A 26,452-nucleotide genomic window follows, 5' to 3' on the forward strand; every position below is an offset into this window, starting at 1 on the left:
AATTAACTATTTCACTCTCATCTTAATGAAGAATTCCACCATATTATCGTCACTCTTACCCAAGGGGCCGCTCACAACAAGATTACTAATTAACCCTTCCTCATTTCTCAATACCCAGTCGAGAATGGCCTGCTCTCTAGTTGGTTCCTCGACATGTTGGTTCAAAAAACCATCCCACATACATTCCAAGAAATCCTCTTCCTCAGCACCCTTACCAATCTGATTCACCCAATCTATATGTAGATTGAAGCCACCCATTATAACTGCTGTTCCTTTATTGCACGTATTTCTAATTTCCTGTTTAATGCCATCCCCAACCTCACTACTACTGTTAGGTGGTCTGTACACAACTCCCACCAGCGATTTTTGCCCCTCAGTGTTATGCAGTTCTACCCGTATCGATTCCACATCCTCCCGGCTGATGTCCCTCCTGTCTATCGCGTTAATCTCCTCTCTAACCAGCAATGCTACCCCACCTCCTTTTCTTTCATGTCTATCCCTCCTGAATATTGAATATCCCTGAACGTTGAGCTCCCATCCGTGGTCACCCTGGAGCCATGTCTCTGTGATCCCAACTATATCATAATCATTAATAACAACCTGCACTTTCAATTCATCCACCTTGTTACAAATGCTCCTTGCATTGACACACAAAGCCTTCAGGCGCTCTTTTACAACACTCTTAGCTCTTATACCAAAGCTGTTAGGAGGGGCTTAAATTAATTTGGCGGGGGGTTGGAACCAGAGTGAAAGGGCTCAGCATAGGACAGATGGTAAAAACGAAAGGAAATGTGCAGTCACTGTCAAGAAAGACGTGGAGATGACAGAAAAAAATTGTAGCCAGCAAGGTGAGTATCAGTGCATTAGGGAAGCAAAATCAAAAGGGTAGCAAATACAGTAGATGATCGTGTTGCACTATTACAGCTTGTCAGGTATGATGTTGTGGCCATCACTGAATTATGGCTGAAGGATGGTGTAGTTGGGAGCTGAATGTCCAAGATTACACATTGAATCCGAGGGATAGGAAAGTAGGCAGAGGGGGTGATGTGGCTCTGCTGGTAAAGAATAGCATCAAATTATTTAAAAGCCGTGACATAGGATTATTTAAAATCCTTGAAGGCTGAGTTAAGGGACTGCAAGGGCGAAAGGACCCTTATGCTAGCTATATACAAGCCTACAAAGAGTGGACTGCAGATTACAACCAGAAATAGAAATGATGTGTCAAAAAGGCAATTTTATGATAGTCATTGGAGATTTTAGCAAGCAGGTAGATTGGGAAAATCAGGTTGGTAATGGATATCAAGAGCATGAATTTGTTGAATGCCTATGAGATGGCTTTTTGAAACAGTTTAAGTCCATAAGAGCAGAAGTAGGCCATTCAGCCCATCAAGTCTGCTCCGCCATTCAATCATGCTAATCCAATTCTTGCAGTCATCCCCACTCTCCTGCCTTCTCCCCATACCCTTTGATGCCTTAGCTAATCAAGAACCTATCTATCTCTGCCTTAAATGCACCTAATAACTTGGCCTCCACAGTCGCTCGTGGCAACAAATTCCACAGATTTATCACCCTCTGACTAAAGTAATTTCTCCGCATCTCTGTTCTAAATGGATGTCCTTCAATCCTGATGTCATGCCCCCTTATCCTGGACTCCCACAACATGGGAAATTATTTTGCCATATCTAATCTGTTCAGGCTTTTTAACATTCGAATGTTTCTATGAGATCCCCCCTCATTCTCCTGAATTCCAGGGAATACAGCCCAAGAGCTGCCAGACGTTCCTCATATGGTAACCTTTTCACTCCTCGGATCAAATGGTGTCAAGCTCTCTGAGATTTGGATCTTTACAATGAGACCAATCCCATCCCCACATCACTTCAGGAGTTCCTCAGTGCAGTGACCTCTCCACAAACATCTTTGGCTACATCGTCAATGAATTCCCTTTCATTATACTGTCAAAGAATTGACTACTACTTCCGCTGACACTTTGTTCCACAGTCCCACGACCTTCTGATTGAAAAATTCTCCCCTCTCATGTTCCCCTCAAAATTTTCACCTTTCACCTTGAACCATGGTATCTTTCATGTAGGTGGGTGGCCTGGGTTGTGCACAATACTCCAAATAAGGCCTCACCAACGTTTTTTACACCTTCCAACATGGCATCCCATCCATTGTACTCAATACTTTGAGTTATGAAGACAAATGTTCCAAAAGCTCCCTTTATGAACCTGCCTACTTGTGAACCTACTTTCAATGAATTATGGGTCTGTATTCCCAGATATATCTGTTCTATGCCTTAGCTCAGTGCCCCACCATTCATTCCAAGTCCTATCCAGGTTTGTCCTCCCAAACTGCAACATTTGTTGACATTATGTTCCACCTGCTATTTGTCAACACATTTTATCCCGAGCTTGTCCAGGTACAGCTGCAAACCATGATCGCCTCCTCCCTATACACAATGGTCAATCTTGGTGCCAACTGCAAATTTGTTAATCAATTTTAGAGCATAAAACCATAAAAGGAGGGAGGAGAAGATGACGGCGCGACGCAGCTCACAGCAGCCACTCCGGTGGTGATGTCTGTTATTTCTCAAGTAGGGTGCCGTGCGCAATCCTGATTTGCTGGAGACAGACATGAGAGTACGGAGGAACATCTGGTGAAACTTCTGAAATGCCTGCTTCGCTCCTGCTGCTACTGTGTGATCCAGAATCTCTGGAGGGGAAGGCCCTGAGTCCTCACCTTTGCTTGTTGCTCGGCGGCCGGGGAGGGGTCGAAGCGCTCGGCAGAGGATGGTGCTCTGAGAGACTGTGTCGGAGGGGCTGGTCAGAGGCTCAAAGTTTTTGGACGGACTCAGAGTCCGCTGCGGTCGGGTGCTTCCAATGGTGCTGCATCGGCGAGTTGGCGGCACTTGGAGGTTCATGGCAGGGAGAGTTCTTCCCTTCCGCCGCCTGAGTGGGATGATGAGTCTATCAGGACTTTGAGACTTTTTTTACCGTGCCCATGGTCTGCTCTTTATCAAATTATAGTATTGCTTTGCACTGTGGTAACCATATGTTGTAACTATCTGGTTTTGTCAGTTTTAGTCTTGGTTTGTCCTGTGTTTCTGTGATATCATTCTGGAGGAACGTTGTATCATTTTTTAATGCATACATTTCTAAATGACAATATACGAGGACTGAGTGTCCTCATAATCTAATCTAATAGCATATAGGAGCAGAATTAGGCTATATGGCCCATCGAGTCTGCTGCACCATTTCAACAAAGCTGATCCAGTTTTCCTCAGCCCCAATCTCCTGCCTTGTCCCGGTATCCTTTCACGTCCTGACTAGTCAAGAACCTATCAACCACTGAAACCATAGAAACCATAGAAAAACTACAGCACAGAAACAGGCCTTTTGACCCTTCTTGGCTGTGCCAAACCATTTTCTGCCAAGTCCCACTGACCTGCACACGGACCACATCCCTCCATACACCTCCCATCCATGTATCTGTCCAATTTATTCTTAAACGTTAAAAAAGAGCCCACATTTACCGCCTCATCTGGCAGCTCGTTCCACACTCCCACCACTCTCAGTGTCAAGAAGACCACCCCCCCAATGTTCCCTTTAAACTACCCCCCCCCGCCTCACCCTTAACCCATGTCCTCTGGTTTTTTTCTCCCCTTGCCTCAGTGGAAAAAGCCTGCTTGCATTCACTCTATCTATACCCATCATAATTTTATATACCTCTATCAAATCTCCCCTCATTCTTCTATGCTCCAGAGAATAAGGTTCCAACCTATTCAACCTTTCTCTGTAACTGAGTTTCTCAAGTCCCGGCAACATCCTTGTAAACCTTCTCTGCACTCTTTCAACCTTATTAATATCCTTCCTGTAATTTGGTGACCAAAACTGAACACAATACTCCAGATTCGGTCTCACCAATGCCTTATACAACCTCATCATAACATTCCAGCTCTTATACTCAGTAGTTTGATTAATAAAGGCCAATGTACCAAAAGCTCTCTTTACGACCCTATCTACCTGTGATGCCACTTTTAGGGAATTTTGTCTCTGTATTCCCAGATCCCTCTGTTCTACTGCACTCCTCAGTGCCTTACCATTTACCCTGTATGTTCTACGTTGGTTTGTCCTTCCAAAGTGCAATACCCCACACTTGTCTGTATTGAACTCCAGCTGCCATTTTTCAGCCCATTTTTCCAGTTGGTTCAAGTCCCTCTGCAGGCTCTGAAAACCTTCCTCACTGTCTACTACACCTCCAATCTTTGTATCATCAGCAAACTTGCTGATCCAATTTACCACATTATCATCCAGATCATTGATATAGATGTCAAATAACAATGGACCCAGCACTGATCCCTGTGGCACACCACTAGTCACAGGCCTCCACTCTGAGAAGCAGTTCTCTACTACCATTATTTGGCTTCTTCCATTGAGCCAATGTCTAATCCAATTTAGCACCTCTCCATGTATACCTAGCGACTGAATTTTCCTAACTAACACCCCATGCGGGACCTTGTCAAAGGCCTTACTGAAGTCCATGTAGACAATATCCACTGCCTTCACTTCATCCATTTTCCTGGTAACCTCCTCAAAAAACTCCAATAGATTGGTCAAACATGACCTACCATGCACAAAGCCGTGTTGACTCTCCCTAATAAGTCTCTGTCTATCAAAATGCTTGCAGATTCTGTCTCTTAGTACTCCCTCCAATAACTTACGTCCTACCAACGTTAAACTTACTGGCCTATAATTTCCTGGATTACTTTTTGATCCTATTTTAAACAACGGAACAACATGAGCCATTCTCCAGTCCTCCTGCACCTCACCCGTAGACACCAACATTTTAAATATATCTGCCAGGGCCCCTGCAATTTCAACACTAGTCTCCTTCAAGGTCCGAGGGAATACCCTGTCAGGTCCTGGGGATTTATCCACTTTAATTTGCCTCAAGATAGCAAGCACCTCCTCCTTTTCAATCTGTACAGTTTCCATGATCTCACTACTTGTTTCCCTTAATTCCATAGACTTCATGCCAGTTTCCTTAGTCAATACAGATGCAAGAAAACCCATTTAAGATCTCCCACATTTCTTTTGGTTCCGCACATAGCCAACCACTCTGATCTTCAAGAGGACCAATTTTATCCCTTACAATCCTTTTACTCTTAATATACCTGTAAAAGCTCTTTGGATTATCCTTCACTTTGACTGCCAAGGCAACCTCATGTCTTCTTTTAGCCCTCCTGATTTCCTTCTTAAGTATTTTCTTGCACCTTTTATACTCCTCAAGCACCTTATTTACTCCCTGTTTCCTATACATGTCATACAACTCTCTCTTCTTCTTTATCAGAGTTGCAATTACTTAAAATATACACTGCTTAAAATATACATAAAGACTTGGCCTCCACATCTACGTGTGGGAACAAATTACACAGATTCACCACTCTCTAGCTAAAGAAATTCCTGTTTATCTCCGTTGTAAAGGGCACCACTCTATTCTGAGGCTATGTCCCCTGTTCTTAGACTCTCCCACTATAGGAAACAACCTTGCCACATCCACTCAATCAAGGCCTTTTACTTTTCGATAGGTTTCAATGAGGTCACCCTTCATTCTTCAGAATTCTAATGAATACAGGCCCAGGGATATCAACCGCTCTTCATATGACGAGCCTTTCAATATTGAAATCATTTTCATGAACCTCTCTAGTTTTTGCGCATCCTTTCTCAGATAAAGGCCAAAAACTACTCACAATACTCCACATGAGGCCTCACCAGTGCTTTATAAAGTCTCAACATTACATGCTTGCTTTTATATTCTAATCCTCTTGAATTGAATGCTAACATTGCATTTGCCTTCTTCACCACTGACTCAACCTGCAAATTAATCTTTAGGAAAACCTGCACTGACACCCAAGTCCCATTGCACCTCCTCTTTTTACTATTTTCTCTCCATTTAATAATAGTCAACCTTTTCATTTCTTCTACCAAAATGCACGAACATACACTTCCCGACAGTGCACTCCATTTGTCATTTTGTTGCCCATTCTCCTAATCAGTCTAAGTCCTTCTGTAGCCTCTCTACTTTCGCAAAACAATCTGCTCCTCCACCTGTCTTACTGTCTGCAAACTTTGCAACAAAGTCATCAATTCCATCATCTAAATCATTGACATACAACGTAAAAAGAATTGGTCTCACATACCACCGTGGAACACCATTACTCATCGACAGCCAACTAGAAAAGGCTACCTTTGTTCCCACACTTTGCTTCTGCCAGTCAGCCACTACTTTATCCATGCTAGAATCTTTCCTGTAATAGCATGGGCTCATACCTTGTTAAACAGCCTCGTGTGGCACCTCATCAAAGGCCGCATTATCATTTGGATCATTGACGTAGATGACAAATAACGAAACGTCCAGTACCGATCGCTGCAGCACAGCACAAGGCACCAGACTCCAGTCAGAAGAAGGACTGTCTACAACTACGGAAGTTGGATGTTCTCTGCTAATACAACGTCCAGTCCTAGTCAGAACTCCTCGGCAAATGAAGCAGCTAAACCCCGCATGGAACATGACTGGGAAAACATTCAGACTTGGGGTGAACATGGCAAGGACGATTCGCACCTTATGTGTCAGATAATGAATACTTACAAGAGGGAGTCTAACCACCACCCGGTATCATCACCATTAACACCATGGGGAACCCCAGACACTGGAAACCCAAAGACTGGGCATCATCCAAAGTCTGTCCACCATCGATAGTGTAATACAACACACTCCAATAACTCTCAAGAAGCACAGTTTTAAATGTTACACAAGTATGCATAATTCTTATTTTTCTTAGTTCCAGGGAAAATAGACCAACACACATTCTCTCTCTCTCTCTCACACACACACACACACACACACACACACACACACACACACACACACACACACACAAATGAACCAACCTATGAACAGTACCTCACTATTTTTGGCTCTCGTTTTGCATGACATTTAATATGTTAATTTTATTTTATTTATAATGTATATCTAATTGTAATTTATATATTTTTACTAATCTATTGCACTGTATCGTTGCTGCAGAACAAGAATTTCCATGACATATGTCAATATCAAACCCGATTCTGATTCTGCCAGACACCCAGACATACATATTTATGTGCTCAATACAAAACACATAGCCACGCACATGCCTATTTGCTCTGACGGTCTCTTGTAATGACCACATTCGCTATGGAGTAATTTGCAACAACGGCAACTTCTCCAGCTTATTTACCGAACTCGCTCCGGTGGAACAGTCATATAGTCACGTTATTCATGCTTGCTGATGATAAAGACAATCAGACTAAAGGGCAAGTAAGATAACAAATGCCTTTGACATTCAGATGTCCAGCTGACTCAGTTCAATGTCATACACTATAACCGCCCAGAACCAAAGATCAGGTAGGAGGGAGAGGTCTGGATCTCTATTCCATCCTGCCAGAAGTTACTGACAATTTATATTCCATCAGATCTGCTGAATTAGAGCCATAGGAATGTTCTACATCAAAACCGTCTCTTCGCCCCAAAATGTCCATACCAACCATGCTGCCTACACACGCAAACCCTACTTACTGCATTAATTCCATATCCCTCTATGTCTGGCTCCAGGTGCCTCATCAATGTTGTTACTGTACCCATCTCCAACACCAGCTCTGGCAGCTCATCCCACCCCCCGCCCCCGGATGACCTAAAAGAGGAAAGTCGTAGTGGTCAGGTCTCTGACACTAAGTCTGCCTCTGTGACTCAGACGGGAAGGGGGAGAAAGAGGCAGGTTGTAGCGATGGGGGATTCGTTGATGAGGGGAATGGTCAGGAGGTTCTGTGGGCGAGAACAAGATTCATGGATGGTATGATGGTATGTTGCCTCCCGGATCGAGCCCGCTGCATTCTTAAGTGGGAGGGTGAACAGCCAGAATTTGTGGTCCATGTAGGTAACAATGGGATGGTAGGGAGGGTAGGATGAGTGATGAGGTTCTGCATAGGGTGCTTAGGCAGTTGGGTGTTAACTTAAAGAACAGGGCATCCAGGATTGTGATCTCAGGATTGTTACCCTGTTACGTGCTAGTAAGGCTAGAATTAGGAAGATTATACAGTTTCATACGTTGCTAAGGAGTTGGTGTAGGAGGGAGGGAATAAGATTGTTGGATCATTGGTCTCCCTTCCAGTGAAGGTGGGACCTGTACAGAAGGGATGGTTTGCACCTGAACTGGAGGTTTGTCAATACTGCACAGTGAAGTTTAAATTAGAGTTGCAGGGAGATGGGAACTAGAATGCCTGAACATTAGTAGAGAGGTCATGGAGACAGATGTTAGTAAGACCTCAGACAAAGTTAGGAATCAAAAGATTGAGCAAGGTGCAACAAAATTGAAAAGGGTGAATACAGGACTGAAGGAGTTGTATCTGAATGTGCACAGTATACGGAATAAGATAGAAACATAGAAAACCTACAGCACAATACAGGCCCTTCGGCCCACAAAGCTCTGCTGAACATGTCCTTAGCTTAGAAATTACCTAGGTATACCCATAGCCCTCTATTTTTTGAAGCTCCATGTACCTATCCTGCAGTCTCTTAAAAGATCCTAACATAGATGAACTTGCAGTACTGTTACAGATTAGCAGGTATTATGTTATAGGCATCACAGAATCATGGCTGAAAGAGTATAACTGAGACGATAATGTCCCAGGATACACGCTGTATCGAAAGGACAGGCAAGAAGACAAGGAGATGGCATTGCTCTGTTGGTAAAATATGAAATCAAATCAATAGAAAGAGGTGATATAGAGTCAGAAGGTGTTGAATCATTGGGGATTAAGCTAGGGAACTGCAAGGGTAAAAATGGGAGTAATAATGGGAGTTGTAGACAGACCACCAAACAGTAGTAAGGATGCTGCCTCAAATTACAACAGGAGATAGAATTTGCATGCCAAAAGGCAATGCTACAATTATCATGACGAACTTCAATATGCAGGTAGTTTAGGAAAATCAGGTTGCTGCTGGATTAGAAGAGGGGGAATTTCTAGAGTGCCTACAAGATGGCTCTTTAGATCAGCTCAAGTTTGAGCCCAACTGATCAGCTATTCTGTGATGGGCATTGGGCAATGAACCGGAATTGATTAGCGAACTTAACATTAAAGAAACCTCAAGAGCAAGTGATCATAATGTGATTGAATTCACGCTGAAAGTTAAGTAAAAGAAGCTAAGGTCAGATATATCAGTATTACAGTGGAGCAAATGAAATTACAGAGGCATGAGAGTTAGTAGCCAGAATTGAATGGAAAGGAACACTGGCAGGAATGACGACAGATCAGCAATAGCTGGAATTTCTGGAAGCAATTAGCAAGGTGCAGGATATATACATCCCAAAGAGGAGGACGAATTCTAAAGGAAAAATGACACAACCATGGCTCACAAGTGAAGTCAAAGCAAAAATAAAAGCCGAAGAGAGGCAAATAATAAAGCAAAAAATAGTGGGAAGTCAGAGGATTGGGAAGTTTTTAAAAACCAAAAGGCAAGTGAGAAGTCATCAAGAAGATAAAGAGGGAATAGGAAAGGAAGCTAGCCATAATATTGAAGAGGGTGCCAAAAGTTTCTTCAGATACATAGTGTAAAAGAAAGGTGAGAAGGGATATTGGACAGCTGGAAAATGATACTGGAGAGGGACTAATCGGGGACAGTGAAATAGCGAGTGAACTGAACAAGTATTTTGCATCAGTCTTCACTGAGGAAAACACTAGCAATATGGTGGAAGTTCCAGGTGTCAGTGGGCATGAAGTGTGTTAAGTTACCATAACTAAAGAGAAGGTTATAGGGAAAATGAAAGGTCTGGAGGTAGATAAGTCACCTGAACCAGATAATGTGCATCCATAGTTCTCAAAGAGGTGGCTGAAGAGATCTTGGAGGTATTAGAATGATATTTCAAGAATCACTTGATTCCAGAATGGTTTCAGAAAATTGTAAATGTCACTCCGCCCTTCAAGAAGAGTGAGAGGCAAAAGAAAGGAAACTATAGGACAGTTAGTCCGACCTCAGTGGTTGAGAAGTTCTTGGAGTCGACTATTAAGGATCAGTTCTCAGGGTACTTGGAGGCACAACACAAAATAGGACGTAGTCAACTTGCTTTCCTCAAGGGAAAATCTTGCCAGAAAAATCTGTTTGAATTCGTTGAATAGGCAACAAGCAGGATATAACAAAGGAGAATCTACTAATGTTCTGTACTTGGATGTTCAGAAGGCCTTTCACAAGGTGCCACACATGAGGCTGCTTAACAAGCTAGGAGCCCATGGTATTACAGGGAAGGTTCTAGCATGGATAAAGCAGTGGCTGATTGGCAGGAGGCAAAGAGTGGGAATAAAAGGGGCCCTTCTGACTGACTGCCTGTGGCTAGTGGTCTTCCACAGGGGTCTGTGTTGGGACCGATTCTTTTTACATTGTATGTCAATGATTTGGATGATGAAATTGATGACATTGTTGCAAAGTTTGCAGACAATATGAAGACAGGTGGAAGGGCAGGTAGTTTTGAGAAATAAGAGAGGCTACAGAAGGACTTAGACAGATGAGGAGAATGTGCAAAGAAATGGCAGATGGAATACACTGTCAGGAAGCATATGGTCATGCGCTTCGGTCAAAGAAGTAAAAGGGTTGATTATTTTCTAAATGGAGAGAAAATACAAAAACCTGAGATGTACATGGGAGTCCTTGTTCTAAAGGTTAATATGTGTGATCAGTCAACGGGAAGGAACGCAAGTACAATGTTAGCATTCGTTTCAAGAGGACTAGAATATAAAAGCAAGGGTGTAATCTTTAAACTTTATAAAGCACCGGTGAGGCCTCACCTGGAGTATTCTGAGCAGGTTTGGGTCCGTTATCTAGGAAAGGATGTGCTGAAACTGGAGAGGGTTCAAAGGAGTTTCACGGAAATAATTCCAGGGTTGAATGATTTGTCATATGAAGAGCGTCTGTGGACCTGTATTCACTCGAATTCAGAAGAACGAGGGTGACTTCATTGAAACCTATCAAATGTTAAAAGGCCTTGATAGAGTAGATGTGGAGAGCATGTTTCCTACAGTGGGAGAGTCTAGGACCAGAGGGCACAGCTTCAGAATAGTGGCGTGTCTTTTCAGAATGGAGATGAGGTGAAATTTCTTCAGCCAGTGGGTGGTGATTCTATAGAATTCTTTACCATATGCAGTTGTGGAGACCAAGTCTTTATGTATTTTTAAGCCAGAGGCTGATAGATTCTTGACTGGTCAGGGCATGGCAGGAGATTGGGGCTGAGAGGAAAGTTAAATCAGACATGATGAAATGGCGGAGCAGACTCGATGGGCCAAATAACCTAATTCTGCTCTATATCTTATGGTCTTATGGCCCTGTAATCATTAGAAATATTTGTATGAGCTATCGCCAAAGCTACACTGGGAGTACTGTGGGCTGGTTTGGTCACCGTCTTTGAGAACGGATATACTTGAACATGACATTGTGCAGAGAAGATGTTAACCGGGGAAGTATTTATTCCTTGAAAAGTAAAGAATTAAGAAGACCTTACCCGAAGTGTTTATATCCATGAGAGGCATCGATAAGGTGATGGTAATAGTCTCTTCCTCTGGGAAGGGGCATCCAAAATTTGGAGACATGGATTTAAGATGAAGGGTAGAAGATCTAACAGGGATCTGAAGGGCAACTTTTCACATAGAGGTTGGTGAATAAATGGAAAGAGTGCCTGAGGAAGTGTTCGGGGCAGGTACAATAATACAATAGTATAATTTCAGAAGGTCTTTGAGGGACGGGGATTTGATATATATGGGTCTAACACAGGAAATTGGAAATAATTGTGTGTGCACCGTGATCGGCATGTGTTGGTTGGGCTGAAGAGCTTGTACTCGTGATTTATTGTTCTCTGACTTTATGACTTTATAGCCCATAGAACACGAATAGACATGTTACAGAGAGAGATGCGGGTGAGAGCTTGTGTATAAGCTTGCTAGCTGACAGGACTTCTCACTTTTTTCCGACAACAAAAAGATCAACAGGCCATTAACTCTCTAACCGCCTGTCCGCACAAGCACCTTCAGTAACACGCTCTCAAATCCCACTCTACATCAACAATTCATATTTGCACTGCAGCTGAAACACTCCATTACACTGTTCTTCTTCCCGCATCTCGAGGTTGTCACACATCCTCGGAAGCTCATCTGTTTTGCTGGTATCCTTCACCACCAGTGATGCCAAAGGTTAACATCTGGTGGGACAGATTCACTCCTCCCCCCTCGTGTTCACTTCTCCTTCACCCAGTCTCCAAGCGCCTTCCTTATTAACACTTGCCAACCACTCTTGAGATATATATATATATTCTGTAGTATTTATTCAGGGGATGCGGTCTTCACAAGCAAAGATTGTACTTAATTACACAACTCTACTTGCCCTTGAGAGATTGTTGGTGTGCTAACTTATTCAATTGTTACAGTTGTTGTGGTGTGGTCCTATAATATCGATGGGGCGGATGACCTAGAACCGTGAAGAAACAGCGATACATTTTCAGGTCAGGATGGCGTGTGGCTTGGTGGTGGACCCTTGCTCGTGTTTCCATGTCCCTCTTGCTGGTATGCGTCAATACATGAGATTCTAGAAATGCTGGAAGCCCAGAACAACACAAGAGCCAGAATGAGAACGTGAGGGTGTGGAATGAGTACACACCAAAGAGGAACAGCATCTGATATTCCATAGAGATAGCCTTCACCTTGACGATATGAACATTGAATTCTCTAACTTGCAGTAACTTTTCCCCCTCCCACTTCAATTTTTCAATTCTGGCTCTCCTCTCACCCTTTCCCTATTGCTTATTGCCCATCACCTCACCCTGATGGTCTCCTTCCCATTCCTACATGGTCTACTTTCCTCTCCCATCAAATTCTTTCTCCTGTCCTTTACCTTTCCCAGCTATCACCTGCCAGTTTCTCATTTTATCCTGCTCTCCCACCTACCCAAACTCCCCCTCGCAGGTCTCGCCTATCAGCTGCCAACTTGTACTTCTTCCCGACCCTCTCACCCCACACCTTCTTATTCTGACATCTTCCCCTTCCTTTCCAGTCTCGATGAAGGGTCTCGGCCCGAAACGCCCACTGTTTATTCCCCCTCACTAACCCTAATGCCTGATCCGTTAGGTTCATCCTGCACTTTGTGGTGACTTGTAGACATCAGCGGTTCGGAAGATACGCTCTAAGGAGGTGCCCTCTAAGGTTTGCTGAGCTACTACAATCCAGTCACAAGTTCCTGGAAGAGAGGGAGCAGGAGATGAGAACGGTTTGGGCAGTATCGCCAGGTCTCCGTGTCAACGCGCATTTCGTTGCAATTGTTTACAGCGCTGCCATAAACACTCCGCCCAGTTTGTACTGCCGGGCCTGGGACAGGACGTGGCCGGGCTGGAGGAATCAGGAGTAAAGGTCACTGTCTCATCTGTATCGCACCAACAGGGTGGAGCAAGCGTACTTAAGCTTTCGGAGGAACTGGGGAGGGCAGAGTTCTTGAAGGATCAGGAAAGGGGCGGCAGAAGGAGCAGCCTAGAGCTGACATTCAGGATCCACCAAGACAACGCAACGTACGTACGGTGGGTTACCGTGGATGAGGTGTGTGATAACAAGAGCGCTGAGCTTCTGGTGACACTTGGGGCTTTTGCTGCGGTTCGGATCGGCACTGGAGGGGGTTTAATTGAGAGGAGAGGAGAAGGACTGCTGGATGGGAGTAAGCTATTGGATCTAGAGTGGCAAGCCTAGGCAAGACCGGTGTCCCGTGACGATTCTATCAGTGTACCAGTATAGTTTTGCTGCCTCCTGGTTTGGGAAAGGCAGATGGGTGGGGATGGTAGCTGAGGCAAAGGTATCACGGTTTCACCACTCGCTACTCACAACTCACTCAGCCCCTTCTGCAGTTATCTATCACTCAGCCTCTTCCATTTACTGTGTCTATCAACCTATCCAAGTGTTTCTTGAATGTCTCTAATGTATCTGTCTGTATCATCATCCCTGACAGGGCGTTAAACACATCCACCATTCCTCTGACGTCCCCCCGCCCTATACATTCCTCCAATCAACTTAAAGTTATACGACATAAGACCATAAGCCGTAGGAGTAGAATTAGGCCATCTGGACAATGGAGTCTGCTCCACCAGTCAATCATGGCTGATTCTATTTTTTTCTATCTCCTCCTCAACGTCAGTTCACGGCCTTCTGCCTGTAGTCTTTGATGCCATGAACAATCAAGAACCTATAAATCTCTGCCTTAAAAACACCCAATGACCTGGCCTCCACAGCTGCATGTGACAACAAATTCCACAAATTTACCACCCTTTGGATAAAGAAATATCTCCGTAACTCTGTTTTGAAAGGGTGCCCCTCTCCCCTGAGGCTGTGCCCTCTTACCCAAGACTTACGCACCATGGGGAACATCCTTTCCACATCTACTCTGTCCAGGCCTTTCAACATAGAAACATAGAAAACCTACAGCACAATACAGGCCCTTCATCCCACAAAGTTGTGCTGAAAGTGTCCCTACCTTAGAAATTATTGGGGTTACCCATAGCCCTCTATTTTTTAAAGCTCCATGTACCTATCCAAAACTCTCTTAAAAGACTCTATCATATCGTAGCCATTAAAAGACCCTATCGTAGCTCTTAAAAGACCCTATCATAGCCATTGGGATGAGTTGCAGTGCAATCAAAGCGAAAAGTACCAAATACTGGTCTTAAGGTGTTATACTTAAATTCACGCAGCATAAGGAATAAGGTGGATGATCTTGTCGTACAGCCACAGATTGGCAGGTATGATATTGTGGCCATCACAGAGACCTGGCTAAAGGATGCCTGTCTCTGGGAGCTGAACGTCCAAGGATACACGGTGTATCGGAAGGATAGGAAGGTAGGCAGAGGGGGTGCCGTGGCTTACAAAACATAGAAAAACATAGAAAATAGGTGCAGGAGTAGGCCATTCGGCCCTTCGAGCCTGCACCGCCATTCAGTATGATCATGGCTGATCATCAAACTCCGAACCCTGTACCAGCCTTCCCTCCATAACCCCGATCCCTTTAGCCACAAGGGCCATATCTAACTCTCTCTTAAATATAACCAATGAACTGGCCTCAACTGTTTCCTGTGGCAGAGAATTCCACAGATTCACCACTCTCTGTGTGAAGAAGTTTTTCCTAATCTCGGTCCTAAAAGGCTTCCCCTTTATCCTCAAACTGTGACCCCTCGTTCTGGACTTCCCCAACATCGGGAACAATCTTCCTGCATCTAGCCTATCCAATCCCTTTAGGATTTTATACGTTTCAATAAGATCCCCCCTCAATCTTCTAAATTCCAATGAGTATAAGCCTAGTTCATCCAGTTTTTCATCATATGAAAGTCCTGCGATCCCAGGAATCAATCTGGTGAACCTTCTTTGTACTCCCTCTATGGCAAGGTTGTCTTTCCTCAGATTAGGGGACCAAAACTGCACGCAATACTCCAAGTGTGGTCTCACCTAGGCCTTGTACAACTGCAGTAGTACCTCCCTGCTCCTGTACTCGAATCCTCTTGCTATGAATGCCAGCATACCATTCGACTTTTTCACCGCCTGCTGTACCTGCATGCCCACTTTCAATGACTGGTGTATAATGACACCCAGGTCTCGTTGCACCTCCCCTTTTCCTAATCGGCCACCATTCAGATAATAATCTGTTTTCCTGTTTTTGCCACCAAAGTGGATAACCTCACATTTATTCACATTAAATTGCATCTGCCATGAATTTGCCCACTCGCCTAACCTATCCAAGTCACCCTGCATCCTCTTAGCATCCTCCTCACAGCTAACACTGCCGCCCAGCTTCGTGTCATCCACAAACTTGGAGATGCTGCATTTAATTTCCTCATCCAAGTCAGTAATATATATTGTAAACAACTGGGGTCCCAGCACTGTGCCTTGCGGTACCCCACTAGTCACTGCCTGCCATTCTGAAAAGGTCCCGTTTATTTCCACTCTTTGCTTCCTGTCTGCCAACCAATTCTCTATCCACATCAATACCTTATCCCCAATACCGTGTGCTTTAAGTTTGCACACTAATCTCCTGTGTGGGACCTTTTCAAAAGCTTTTTGAAAATCCAAATATACCACATCCACTGGTTCTCCCCTATCCACTCCACTAGTTACATCCTCAAAAAATTCTATGAGATTTGTCAGACATGATTTTCCTTTCACAAATCCATGCTGACTTTGTCCGATGATTTCACCGCTTTCCAAATGTGCTGTTATCACATCTTTGATAACTGACTCTAGCATTTTCCCCACCACCGATGTTAGGCTAACCGGTCTATAATTCCCCGGTTTCTCTCTCCCTCCTTTTCTAAAAAGTGGGGTTACATTAGCCACCCTCCAATCCTCAGGAACTAGTCCAGAATCTAAAGAGTTTTGCAAAATTATCACGAATGCATCCACTATTTCTTGGGCTACTTCCTTAAGCACTCTGGGATGCAGACCATCTGGCCCTGGGGATTTATCTGCCTTTAATCCCTTCAATTTACCTAACACCATTTCCCTACTAACATGTATTTCCCTCAGTTCCTCCATCTCACTGGGCCCTCTGTCCCCTACTATTTCCAGAAGATTATTTATGTCCTCCTTAGTGAAGACAGAACCAAAGTAATTATTCAATTCATCTGCCATGTCCTTGCTCCCCATGATCAATTCACCTGCTTCTGACTGTAAGAGACCTACATTTGTCTTAACCAATCTTTTTCTTTTCACATATCTATAAAAGCTTTTACAGTCAGTTTTTATGTTCCCTGCCAGTTTTCTCTCATAATCTTTTTTCCCCTTCCTAATTAAGCCCTTTGTCCTCCTCTGCTGAATTCTGAATTTCTTCCAGTCCTCAGGTGAGCCATTTTTTTCTGGCTAATTTATATGCTTCTTCTTTGGAATTGATTCTATCCCTAATTTCCCTTGTCAGCCACGGGTGCACTACCTTCCTTGATTTTTTCTTTTGCCAGACTGGGATGAACAATTGTTGTAGTTCATCCATGCGATCTTTAAATGTTTGCCATTGCATATCCACCGTCAACCCTTTAAGTGTTATTTGCCAGTATATCTTAGCAAATTCACATCTCATACCTTCAAAGGTACCCTTCTTTAAGTTCAGAACCTTTGTTTCTGAATTAACTATGTCACTCTCCATCTTAATGAAGAATTCCACCATATTATGGTCACTGTTACCAAAGGCGCCTCTTACGACAAGATTGCTAATTAACCCTTCCTCATTGCTCAATACCCAGTCTAGAATAGCCTGCTCTCTAGTTGGTTCCTCGACATGTTGGTTCAAAAAACCATCCCGCATACATTCCAAGAAATCCTCTTACTCATCACCCTTACCAATTTGGTTCACCCAATCTATATGTAGATTGAAGTCACCCATTATAACTGCTGTTCTTTTATTGCACACATTTCTAATTTCCTGTTTAATACCATCCCCAACCTCACTACCACTGTTAGGTGGCCTGAACACAACTCCCACCAGCGTTTTCTGCCCCTTAGTGTTATGCAGCTCCACTCATATCGATTCCACATCCTCCCAGCTTTATTGGCTATATTGGTAAGAAATGATATCAAATCATTAGGAAGAGGTGACATAGGTTCGGAAGGTGCAGAGTCTTTATGCGTTGAGCTAAGAAATCGCAGGGGTAAAAGGACCCTGATGGCAGTTATATACAGGCTTCCAAACAGCTGCAGTGATTTGGACTGCAAATTAACATGCGAGTAGATTGGGAAAATCAGGTCAGCACTGGATCTCAAGAGAGAGAATTTGTAGAATGTCTGCGAGATGGCTTTTTAGAACAGCTTGTTGTTGTGCCTACTAGGGGATCGGCTGTACTGGATTGGGTATTGTGTAATGAACCGGAGGTGATTAGAGTGATTGAGGTGAAGGAGCCCTTAGGAGGCAGTGATCATAACATGATTGAGTTCACTGTGACATTTGAAAAAGAGAAGCCGAAATTTGATGTGTCAGTATTTCAGTGGACTAAAGGAAATTATAGTGGCATGAGGAGAGGAACTGACCAAAGTTGACTGGAAAGGGACACTGGCGGGAAGGACGGCAGAGCAGCAGTGGTTGGAGTTTATGCGAGAAGTGAGGAAGGTGCAAGACAGGTATATTCCAAAAACAAAGAAATTTTCGAATGGAAAAAGGATGCATCTGTGGTTGACAAGAGAAGTCAAGGCCAAAGTTAAAGCAAAGGAGAGGGCATACAAGGAAACAAAATTAGTGGGAAGGCAGAGGATTGGGAAGTTCTTAAAAGCTTACAAAAGGAAACTAAGAAGGTCATTAAGAGGGAAAAGATTAACTATGAAAGGAAGCTGGCAAATAATATCAAAGAGGATAATAATAGTTATTTCAAGTATATGAAGAGTAAAAGACAGGTGAGAGTAGATATAGGACCGATAGAAAATGATGCTGGAGAAATTGTAATGGGAGATAAGGAGATGGCGGAGGAACTGAATGAGTATTTTGCATCAGTCTTCACTAAGGAAGACATCAGCAGTATACCGGACACTCAAGGGTGGCAGGGAAGAGAAGTGTGCGCAGTCACAATTACGACAGAGAAAGTACTCAGGAAGCTGAATAGTCTAAAGGTAGATAAATCTCCCGGACCAGATGGAATGCACCCTCGTGTTCTGAAGGAAGTAGCTGTGGAGATTGCGGAGGCATTAGCGATGATCTTTCAAAAGTTGATAGATTCTGGCATGGTTCCGGAGGACTGGAAGATTGCAAATGTACTCCGCTATTTAAGAAATTAGGAAATTATAGACCTGTTAGCCTGACATCGGTGGTTGGGAAGTTGTTGGAGTCGATTGTCAAGGATGAGGTTATGGAGTACTCGAAAGCATATGACAAGATGAGCAGAACTCAGCATGGATTCCTTAAAGGAAAATCCTGCCTGACAAACCTATTACAATTTTTTGAGGAAATTACAAGTAGGCTAGACAAGGGAGATGCAGTGGATGTTGTACATTTGGATTTTCAGAAGGCCTTTGACAAGGTGCCACACATGAGGCTACTTAACAAGATAAGAGCCCATGGAATTACGGGAAAGTTACATACGTGGATAGAGCGTTGGCTGATTGGCAGGAAACAGAGAGAGGGAATAAAGGGATCCTATCCTGGTTGGCTGCCGGTTACCAGTGGTGTTCCACAGGGGTCCATGTTGGGGCCGCTTCTTTTTACATTGTACATCAACGATTTGGATTATGGAATAGATGGCATTGTGTCTAGGTTTGCTGATGATACGAAGATAGGTAGTGGGGCTGGTAGTGCTGAGGAAACAGAGAGTCTGCAGAGAGACTTGGATAGATTGGAAGAATGGGCAAAGAAGTGGCAAATGAAATACAATGTTGGAAAGTTATGGTTATGCACTTTGGCAGAAGAAATAAACTGGCAGACTATAATTTAAATGGGGAGAGAATTCAAAGTTCTGAGATGAAACGAGACTTGGGAGTCCTTGTACAGGATACCCTTAAAGTTAACCTCCAGTTTGAGTCGGTAGTAAAGAAGGCGAATGCAATGTTGGCATTCATTTCTAGAGGAATAGAGTATAGGAGCAGGAATGTGATGTTGAAGCTCTATAAGGCGCTGGTGAGACCTCACTTGGAGTACCGTGGGCAGTTTTGGTCTCCTTATTTAAGAAAGGATGTGCTGACGTTGGAGAGGGTACAGAGAAGATTCACTAGAATGATTCCGGGAATGAGAGGGTTAACATATGAGGAACGTTTGTCCGCTCTTGGACTGTATTCCTTGGAGTTTAGAAGAATGACGGGGGACCTCATAGAAACATTTCGAATGTTGAAAGGCATGGACAGAGTGGATGTGGCAAAGTTGTTTCCCATGATGGGGAAGTCTAGTACAAGAGGGCATGACTTAAGGATTGAAGGGACCCATTCAGAACAGAGATGCGAAGAATTTTTTTTAGCCAGAGGGTGGTGAATCTTTGGAATTTGTTGCCACGGGCGGCAGTGGAGACCAAGTCATTGGGTGTGTTTAAGGCAGAGATTGATAGGTATCTGAGTAGCCAGGGCATCAAAGGTTATGGTGAGAAAGCGGGGGAGTGGGACTAAATGGGAGAATGAATGATAAAATGGTGGAGCAGACTCGATGGGCCGAATGGCCGACTTCTGCTCCTTTGTCTTATGGTCTTATGGTATCCGCTCCACTACCATTGCCTCACCCCATTTCACACACTCACCACTCTCTACGTAAAAAAACTTACCCCTGACATCTCCTCTGCACCTACTCCCAAGCACCTTAAACCTGTGTCCTCTTGTGGCAACCATTTCAGCCCTGGGAAAAAGCCTCTGACTATCCACACGATCAATGCCTCTCATCATCTTACACACCTCTATCAGGTCACCTCTCATCCTCCGTCACTCCAAGGAGAAAAGGCCGACTTCACCTAGTTTGTTTTCATAAGGCATACTCCCCAATCCAGGCAGCATTCTTGCAAATCTCCTCTGCACCCTTTCTGTGGTTTCCACATCCTTCCTGTAGTGAGGCGACCAGAACTGAGCACAGTACTCCAACATTCCAAAGGTTTCAATGAGATTCTAGACATCTTGAAATGAATGCTAACATGACATTTGCCTTCCTCACTACCGACTCAACCTGCAAGTTAACCTTCAGGGTGTTCTGCACAAGGACTCCCAATTCACTCTGCATCTCAGATTCCTGGTATTTCTAACCATTTGGAAAATAGTCCACACATTTATTTCTACTACCAACGTGCATGACCATGCATTTTCCAACATTGTATTTAATTTGCCATTTTCTTGCCAATTTTCCTAATCTGACTAAGTCCTTCTGCATCCAACCTGCTTCCTCAACACTACCTGCCCCTCCATCAATCTTTGTATCATCTGTAAACCTGGAAACAAAGCCATCTATTCCATCATCGAAATCATTTATATACAGCATAAAAAGAAGCGGTCCCAACACCTGACCCCTACGGAACACCACTAGTTATTGGAAGCCAACCACAAAAGGGTCATTTTATTCCAACTCGCTTCCTCCTACCAATCAGCCAATGCTCCAACCATGTTAGTAACTTTCCTGTAATACCATGGGCTCTTAACGTGGTAAGCAGCCTCATGTGTGGTACCTTGTCAAAGACCTTCTGAAAATCCAAATATACAACATCCACTGCATCCCCTTTATCTATCCTACTTCTTCTCCTGTGTCACCAAGTACTCCATCTCATCCTTAACAATTGACCCTAGCATCTTCCCAACCATAGAGGTCAGGCTAACTGATCTAACTGGGGACGGGAGAAGTTCCAGAAGATTGGAGGATTGCAGATGTTATTCCCTTATTCAAGAAAGGGAGTAGAGATAGCCCAGGAAATTATAGACTTGTGAATCTTACTACAGTGTTTGGTAAGCAGATGGAGGAGATCCTGAGAGGCAGGATTTATGAACATTTGGAGAGCCATGGTATGATTAGGAATAGTCAGCATGGCTTTGTCAAAGGCAGGTCGTGCCTTATGAGCCTGATTGATTTTTTTGAGGATGTAACTAAACACATTGATGAAGGTAGAGCCGTAGGTGTAGTGTATATGGATTTCAGCAAGGTACACCATTTGATAAGGTACCCCATTCAAGGCTTATTGAGAAAGTAAGGATGGCATAGAATCCAAGCAGACTTTGCTTTGTGGATCCAGAATTGTCTTGTTCACAGAAGGTAAAGAGTGGTTGTAGATGGGTCATACTCTAGATAAGGTTTGTTGACCAGTGGTGTGCCTCAAGGACCACCTCTCTTTGGTATTTTTATAAATGACCTGGACGAGGAAGTGGAGGGATGGGTTAGTAAATTTGCTGATGACACAAAGGTTGAGGGTATTGTGGATAGTGTGGAGGCCTGTCAGAGGTTACAGCGGGTCATCGATAAGATGCAAACCTGGGCTGAGATGTGGCAGATGGAGTTCAGCCCAGATAACTGTGAGGTGGCTCATTTTGGTAGGTCAAATATGATTGCAAAATATAGTATTAATGGTAAGACTCTTGGCAATGTGGAGGGTCAGAGGGATCTTGTGGTCCGTGTCCATAGGACACGCAAAGCTTTTGCGCAGGTTGACTCTGTGGTTAAGAAGGCATATGATATGTTGGCCTTCATCAACCGTGGGATTGAGTTCAAGAGCCGAGAGGTGATGTTACAGCTCTATAGAACCCTGTTCAGTTCCCACTTGGAGTACTGTGCTCAGTTCTGGTCAACTCACTACAGGAATGATGTGGAAACTATAGAAAAGGTGCAGAGGAGATTTACAAGGATATTGCCTGGACTGGGGAACATGCCGTATGAGAATAGGTTGAGTGAACGTGGCCTTTTCTCTTTAGAGCAACGGAGGATGAGAGGTGAACTGATAGAGGTGTATAAGATAATGAGAGGCACTGATCGTGAGGATAGTCAGAGGCTTTTTCTCTGAGCTGAAATGGCTAACTCGAGAGGATACAGTTTTAAGGTGCTTGGAAGTACGTACAGAGGAGATGTCAGGGGTACGTTTTTTACACAGAGAGTGGTGAGTGGGTGGAATGAGCTGCCGACGATGGTGGTGGAGGCGGATACGATAGGGTCTTTCAGAGACTCCTGGATAGGTACAGGGAGCTTAGAAAAGTAGAGGACTATGGGTAACCCTGAGTAATTTATATAGTAAGTACATGTTCAGTACAGCATTGTGGGCCGAAGGGCATGTATTATGCTGTTTGTCCTGTATGTTTCTATGACTAACCTTGTCAGCCATTTTTGTACTATTTTACCATTTGAGCATTTCTTCATTTTTAGAATACGTATGTTCTGCACCTTCCTCATTTTTCCCAGAAAAGCACGCCATTGCTGCTCTGCTGACATCCCTGCCAGCAGCTCCTTCCAATTTATTTTGGTCCATTCCTCTGTCACACCTCTGTAATCTCCCTTACTCCACTGAAATACCGCTACGTCCGACTTTACTTTCACCCTGTCAAATTTCAAGTTGAACTCAATCATATTGCGATCATTTCCGCCCTATGCCTGTTATCGTCTTCTGTACAATATTCTACACACCGAGGACAAATTATGGCGGGCAATCGGTCCACTCACCCCGCAAGCCTTTAGGACGTAGGAAGGGTCCGCGATACTCTCGGGAAAAGCAGGTGGTCACAGGGGGAACGTGAACATTCTACACAGACACCATCAGGAAGTAAGATTGAGCCTGGCTCTCCGGAGCTGTGAGAAGGCGGCTTCACTCACTGCGCCGCCTAATAAAACGATTTCGGGCTGTATCTGTCTGAACAGGGTGTTGGCGGTCGGCGCTGACTCCATAGCAAATGGCCTTTCTCGGTCCTGTCACTCGCTCTGTGACCCTAAATCCATAACAGCCCTCTCCCCTCACTGACCTGGCTATTCATTGTGGTATAGTTCTACTCCTCGTCGCTCGCTTTGGCTTTGATTTACACTGCTGCTGTCGCCATTTCCACTCTGTTCTCCTACACAGGACTACCACTACTCCCCCGCTTGCCAGCTCCTTACGCCTCCCCTTTCCTCCTTTATATTGGATCTTAACTGTCCATCTCTCAGTCCAGCTGCATGTTCTCGAAACGAAGCTTCGACAGTTCCATTTCCCGCACAAATTCTCTTCGACCCTTGGAGTTCCCCCAGAACCTTATTTGTTGCTCCGATTTTATACTTAAACATTCCCTGGCAATGAAATGTCCCACTGATTTTCGGACACAGATTAATATATTTGTCCTTGTGTCGTGTTTATTTTCAGCAGTGGTGCGGTGAACATCAAACTCCGAGATCTTTATTCCAGGAATCCAGGCGGAACATGGGAACCAGCGAGGAATTGGAGCGCGCTGCTGCGGAGGTCAGGGCTAACATGCAGGATGCAAAGGCTGCGATGAAAGTATTCCAGGACAGGGCCCGACTCGCAAGTGTAGTTGGCGTGCTGAAGCCCATCTTCCAGGTAGCCGGAGCCATCCTGAAACTGGTGTTAGGCAATCGGGAGAGCGATGAATTGATCTACATGAAGGAACAATTCCAGGTGGTCAGGAACGACCTGGACATCATCTCCGAGCAGGTCAAGCAGGTGCTCTGGGAGATTGAGAGAAGCACCATCAACAACCAGTATTTCCCCATTGAGGAGAACCTCAAGAACCAGTTCAGGAAGTACATGGACATCCTCCGTTCAGCGCCAGAGTACCAGCAGAAGGAGAAGGAAGAGTTCCTGACGCATTTCAACGTAACCAAGGGAGACCAGAACCTCCACACTCTTTATGATGCGGTGATGGGTTTCTCCGCCGTCTTCGGCAAACCCATCCTGGACACCGCCATCAACTATGACCAGCGGAACCGGCGTGTGATGGAGGGTCTCTGCGCCCGCCTGAAGGAGCTCTTCTGTATCGGCCTGATCGCCCTGCTGGGACACGCCGCCGTCACTGGGAACGACGTCGAAGCGCTGAAAAGGGAATGGGACGAGAGATTGGTCAAGGTCGAGGGCAAGATGAAAGCCATGATAGATAGCTGCATCAATGAGTTCGCGCAGCAGGCGGAGATAGATGTTGAGAAGCTGGTGAAAGAGAAAGGCGAGAGAGATAACAAAGCGTGTGCAACGTTTATCATTGAGGCGTTAACGGACAAGTATGACTGGGTCCGTTGGTCGGTGCGAGTCTATGACCCGGTCTCGGGGTTTGACAATCATTGCGTTACTGGCCCGAACCGCTTTCACTTCTTTAGGCTTAATAATGTTAACGTTGTTGTCTCCTACAGCACCGACCCAAAGCCCATTGATGAGGCCCACATCGGGCAGCTGATGCAAGGAAAAGACAGCTGGAGTGATGCGAAAGAAGTGGTCGAATTCATCTCCAGCAACCTGCCTCCCACCTTCGTGGTCCACGCAGTCAGGCGCTACAAAGACCTGTGGAACCACAGGAATTTTCCCAACAACTGCCACTTCTGGGAGCTGTACAGCGGGGTCACCCTCTGCGTCCATTCCACCTAAAGGACCTGCTCCCCAATCCGGGCTTCGGATTTAGCAGGCGCCACCGTTTAATGGCAGGGATCTATTAATCTTTAGAAGTAGAATTAGGACCGAGTGGGTAATTCAATGAATACAGGGTCATACTGATGGAGATCCCATCAAATGAGCATGAAACCAGATATATTGACGCAGAAACTCGCCGATTACAAATTCCAATCAGAGGTCGCAATAAGGTTGTGATATCATCGAATTCAACCAATCAAACCATGAGATCCCTAACCCCCTCGGGCAGGTTTGACTGATCATGCATTGATACGTATGCTCCGATGAACGGTTCTGCAAACAGCCGCGGTTGGCAGTTTCTCCTTTTCATATCACAGGATGCAATGGACATGCATAGTAATTCTACTTTTGCATATTAATCGCTGTTATTGCCGGGGCTATGATTCAACCAGAAATAAAACCAATTCAAGATGTAGACGGTAATCTGTTGAATAAACGTAGATGTAAAGCTCAGTGTTTGTGTCGCTGCTGCCAATACTTTATACGTTATTGTCGCCAAACAATTGATACTAGAACGTACAATCATCACAGCGATATTTTATTCTGCGCTTCATGCTCTCTGGATAGTAAATATTAAAAATTTAAATTATAAATCATAAATAGAAAATAGAAAAATGCAAAGTAAGGTAGTGCAAAAAAACTGAGAGGCAGGTCCGGATATTTGGAGGGTACGGCCCAGATCCGGGTCAGGATCCGTTCAGCAGTCTTATCACAGTTGGAAAGAAGCTGTTCCCAAATCTGGCCGTACGAGTCTTCAAGCCTTCTCCCGGAGGGAAGAGGGATGAAAAGTGTGTTGGCTGGGTGGGTCGTGTCCTTGATTATCCTGGCAGCACTGCTCCGACGGCGTGCGGTGTAAAGTGAGTCCAAGGACGGAAGATTGGTTTGTGTGATGTCCTGGGCCGTGTTCACGATCTTCTGCAGCTTCTTCCGGTCTTGGACAGAACAATTTCCGTACCAGGTTGTGGTGCACTCTAGAAGAATGCTTTCTACGGTGCATCTATAAAAATTAGTGAGGGTTTTAGGGGACAGGCCAAATTTCTTTAGTTTTCTCAGGAAGTAAAGGCGCTGGTGGGCCTTCTTGGCAGTGAACTCTGCTTGGTTGGACCAAGTCAGGTCATTTGTGATATTGACCCCGAGGAACTTAAAGCTTTTGACCTGTTCCACTTGCGCACCGCCGATGTAAATTGCGTACACTACATACTTCACTGCATACACTGCCCGGCTCAGCAGGTCTATAGCTATTACTAACGCTCCAATAGACAAATAATGCCTGCTGCACGGAAACATAGAAACATCTGTTACGTACCCCGTAACGGGTTAGAAAGGACCAGC

At 44.5% G+C, this 26,452-nt stretch overlaps 2 protein-coding genes across 7 annotated transcripts in view; one reads left to right on the forward strand and one right to left on the reverse strand.

The window, feature by feature from the left end:
- LOC134344609 (fucolectin-4-like) overlaps nt 1-23,842 on the reverse strand; it is a 123,931-nt gene extending 100,089 nt beyond the window's left edge. The window contains exon 1 of the mRNA XM_063044719.1: nt 23,179-23,842. The gene's annotated coding sequence lies outside the window, so the exon portion shown is untranslated. The remainder of the gene's footprint in view (nt 1-23,178) is intronic.
- LOC134344607 (protein rapunzel-like) lies at nt 13,293-25,573 on the forward strand. Of its 6 annotated transcripts, none has more exons than XM_063044716.1 (2): nt 13,293-13,664; nt 23,849-25,573. In XM_063044716.1, the coding sequence occupies exon 2, from the start codon at nt 23,906-23,908 to the stop codon at nt 25,076-25,078; it is 1,173 nt and encodes a 390-aa protein (XP_062900786.1). In that variant the 5' UTR covers nt 13,293-13,664; nt 23,849-23,905; the 3' UTR covers nt 25,079-25,573. The 6 variants fall into 6 exon arrangements, with proteins under 6 accessions (XP_062900786.1, XP_062900782.1, XP_062900781.1 ...); XM_063044712.1 differs by having other exon boundaries at nt 13,481-13,636; nt 23,852-25,573; XM_063044711.1 differs by having other exon boundaries at nt 13,496-13,636.
- Nucleotides 25,574-26,452: the final 879 nt, after the last annotated feature.

Source organism: Mobula hypostoma, chromosome 3 (genome assembly GCF_963921235.1).
Source record: "Mobula hypostoma chromosome 3, sMobHyp1.1, whole genome shotgun sequence".
Taxonomy (NCBI): Eukaryota; Metazoa; Chordata; class Chondrichthyes; order Myliobatiformes; family Myliobatidae; genus Mobula; species Mobula hypostoma.

Excerpts from the sequence above, each read along its gene's own strand:
- LOC134344607 (XM_063044716.1), top strand. The coding sequence starts at position 23,906 with ATGGGAACCAGCGAGGAATTGGAGCGCGCTGCTGCGGAGGTCAGGGCT.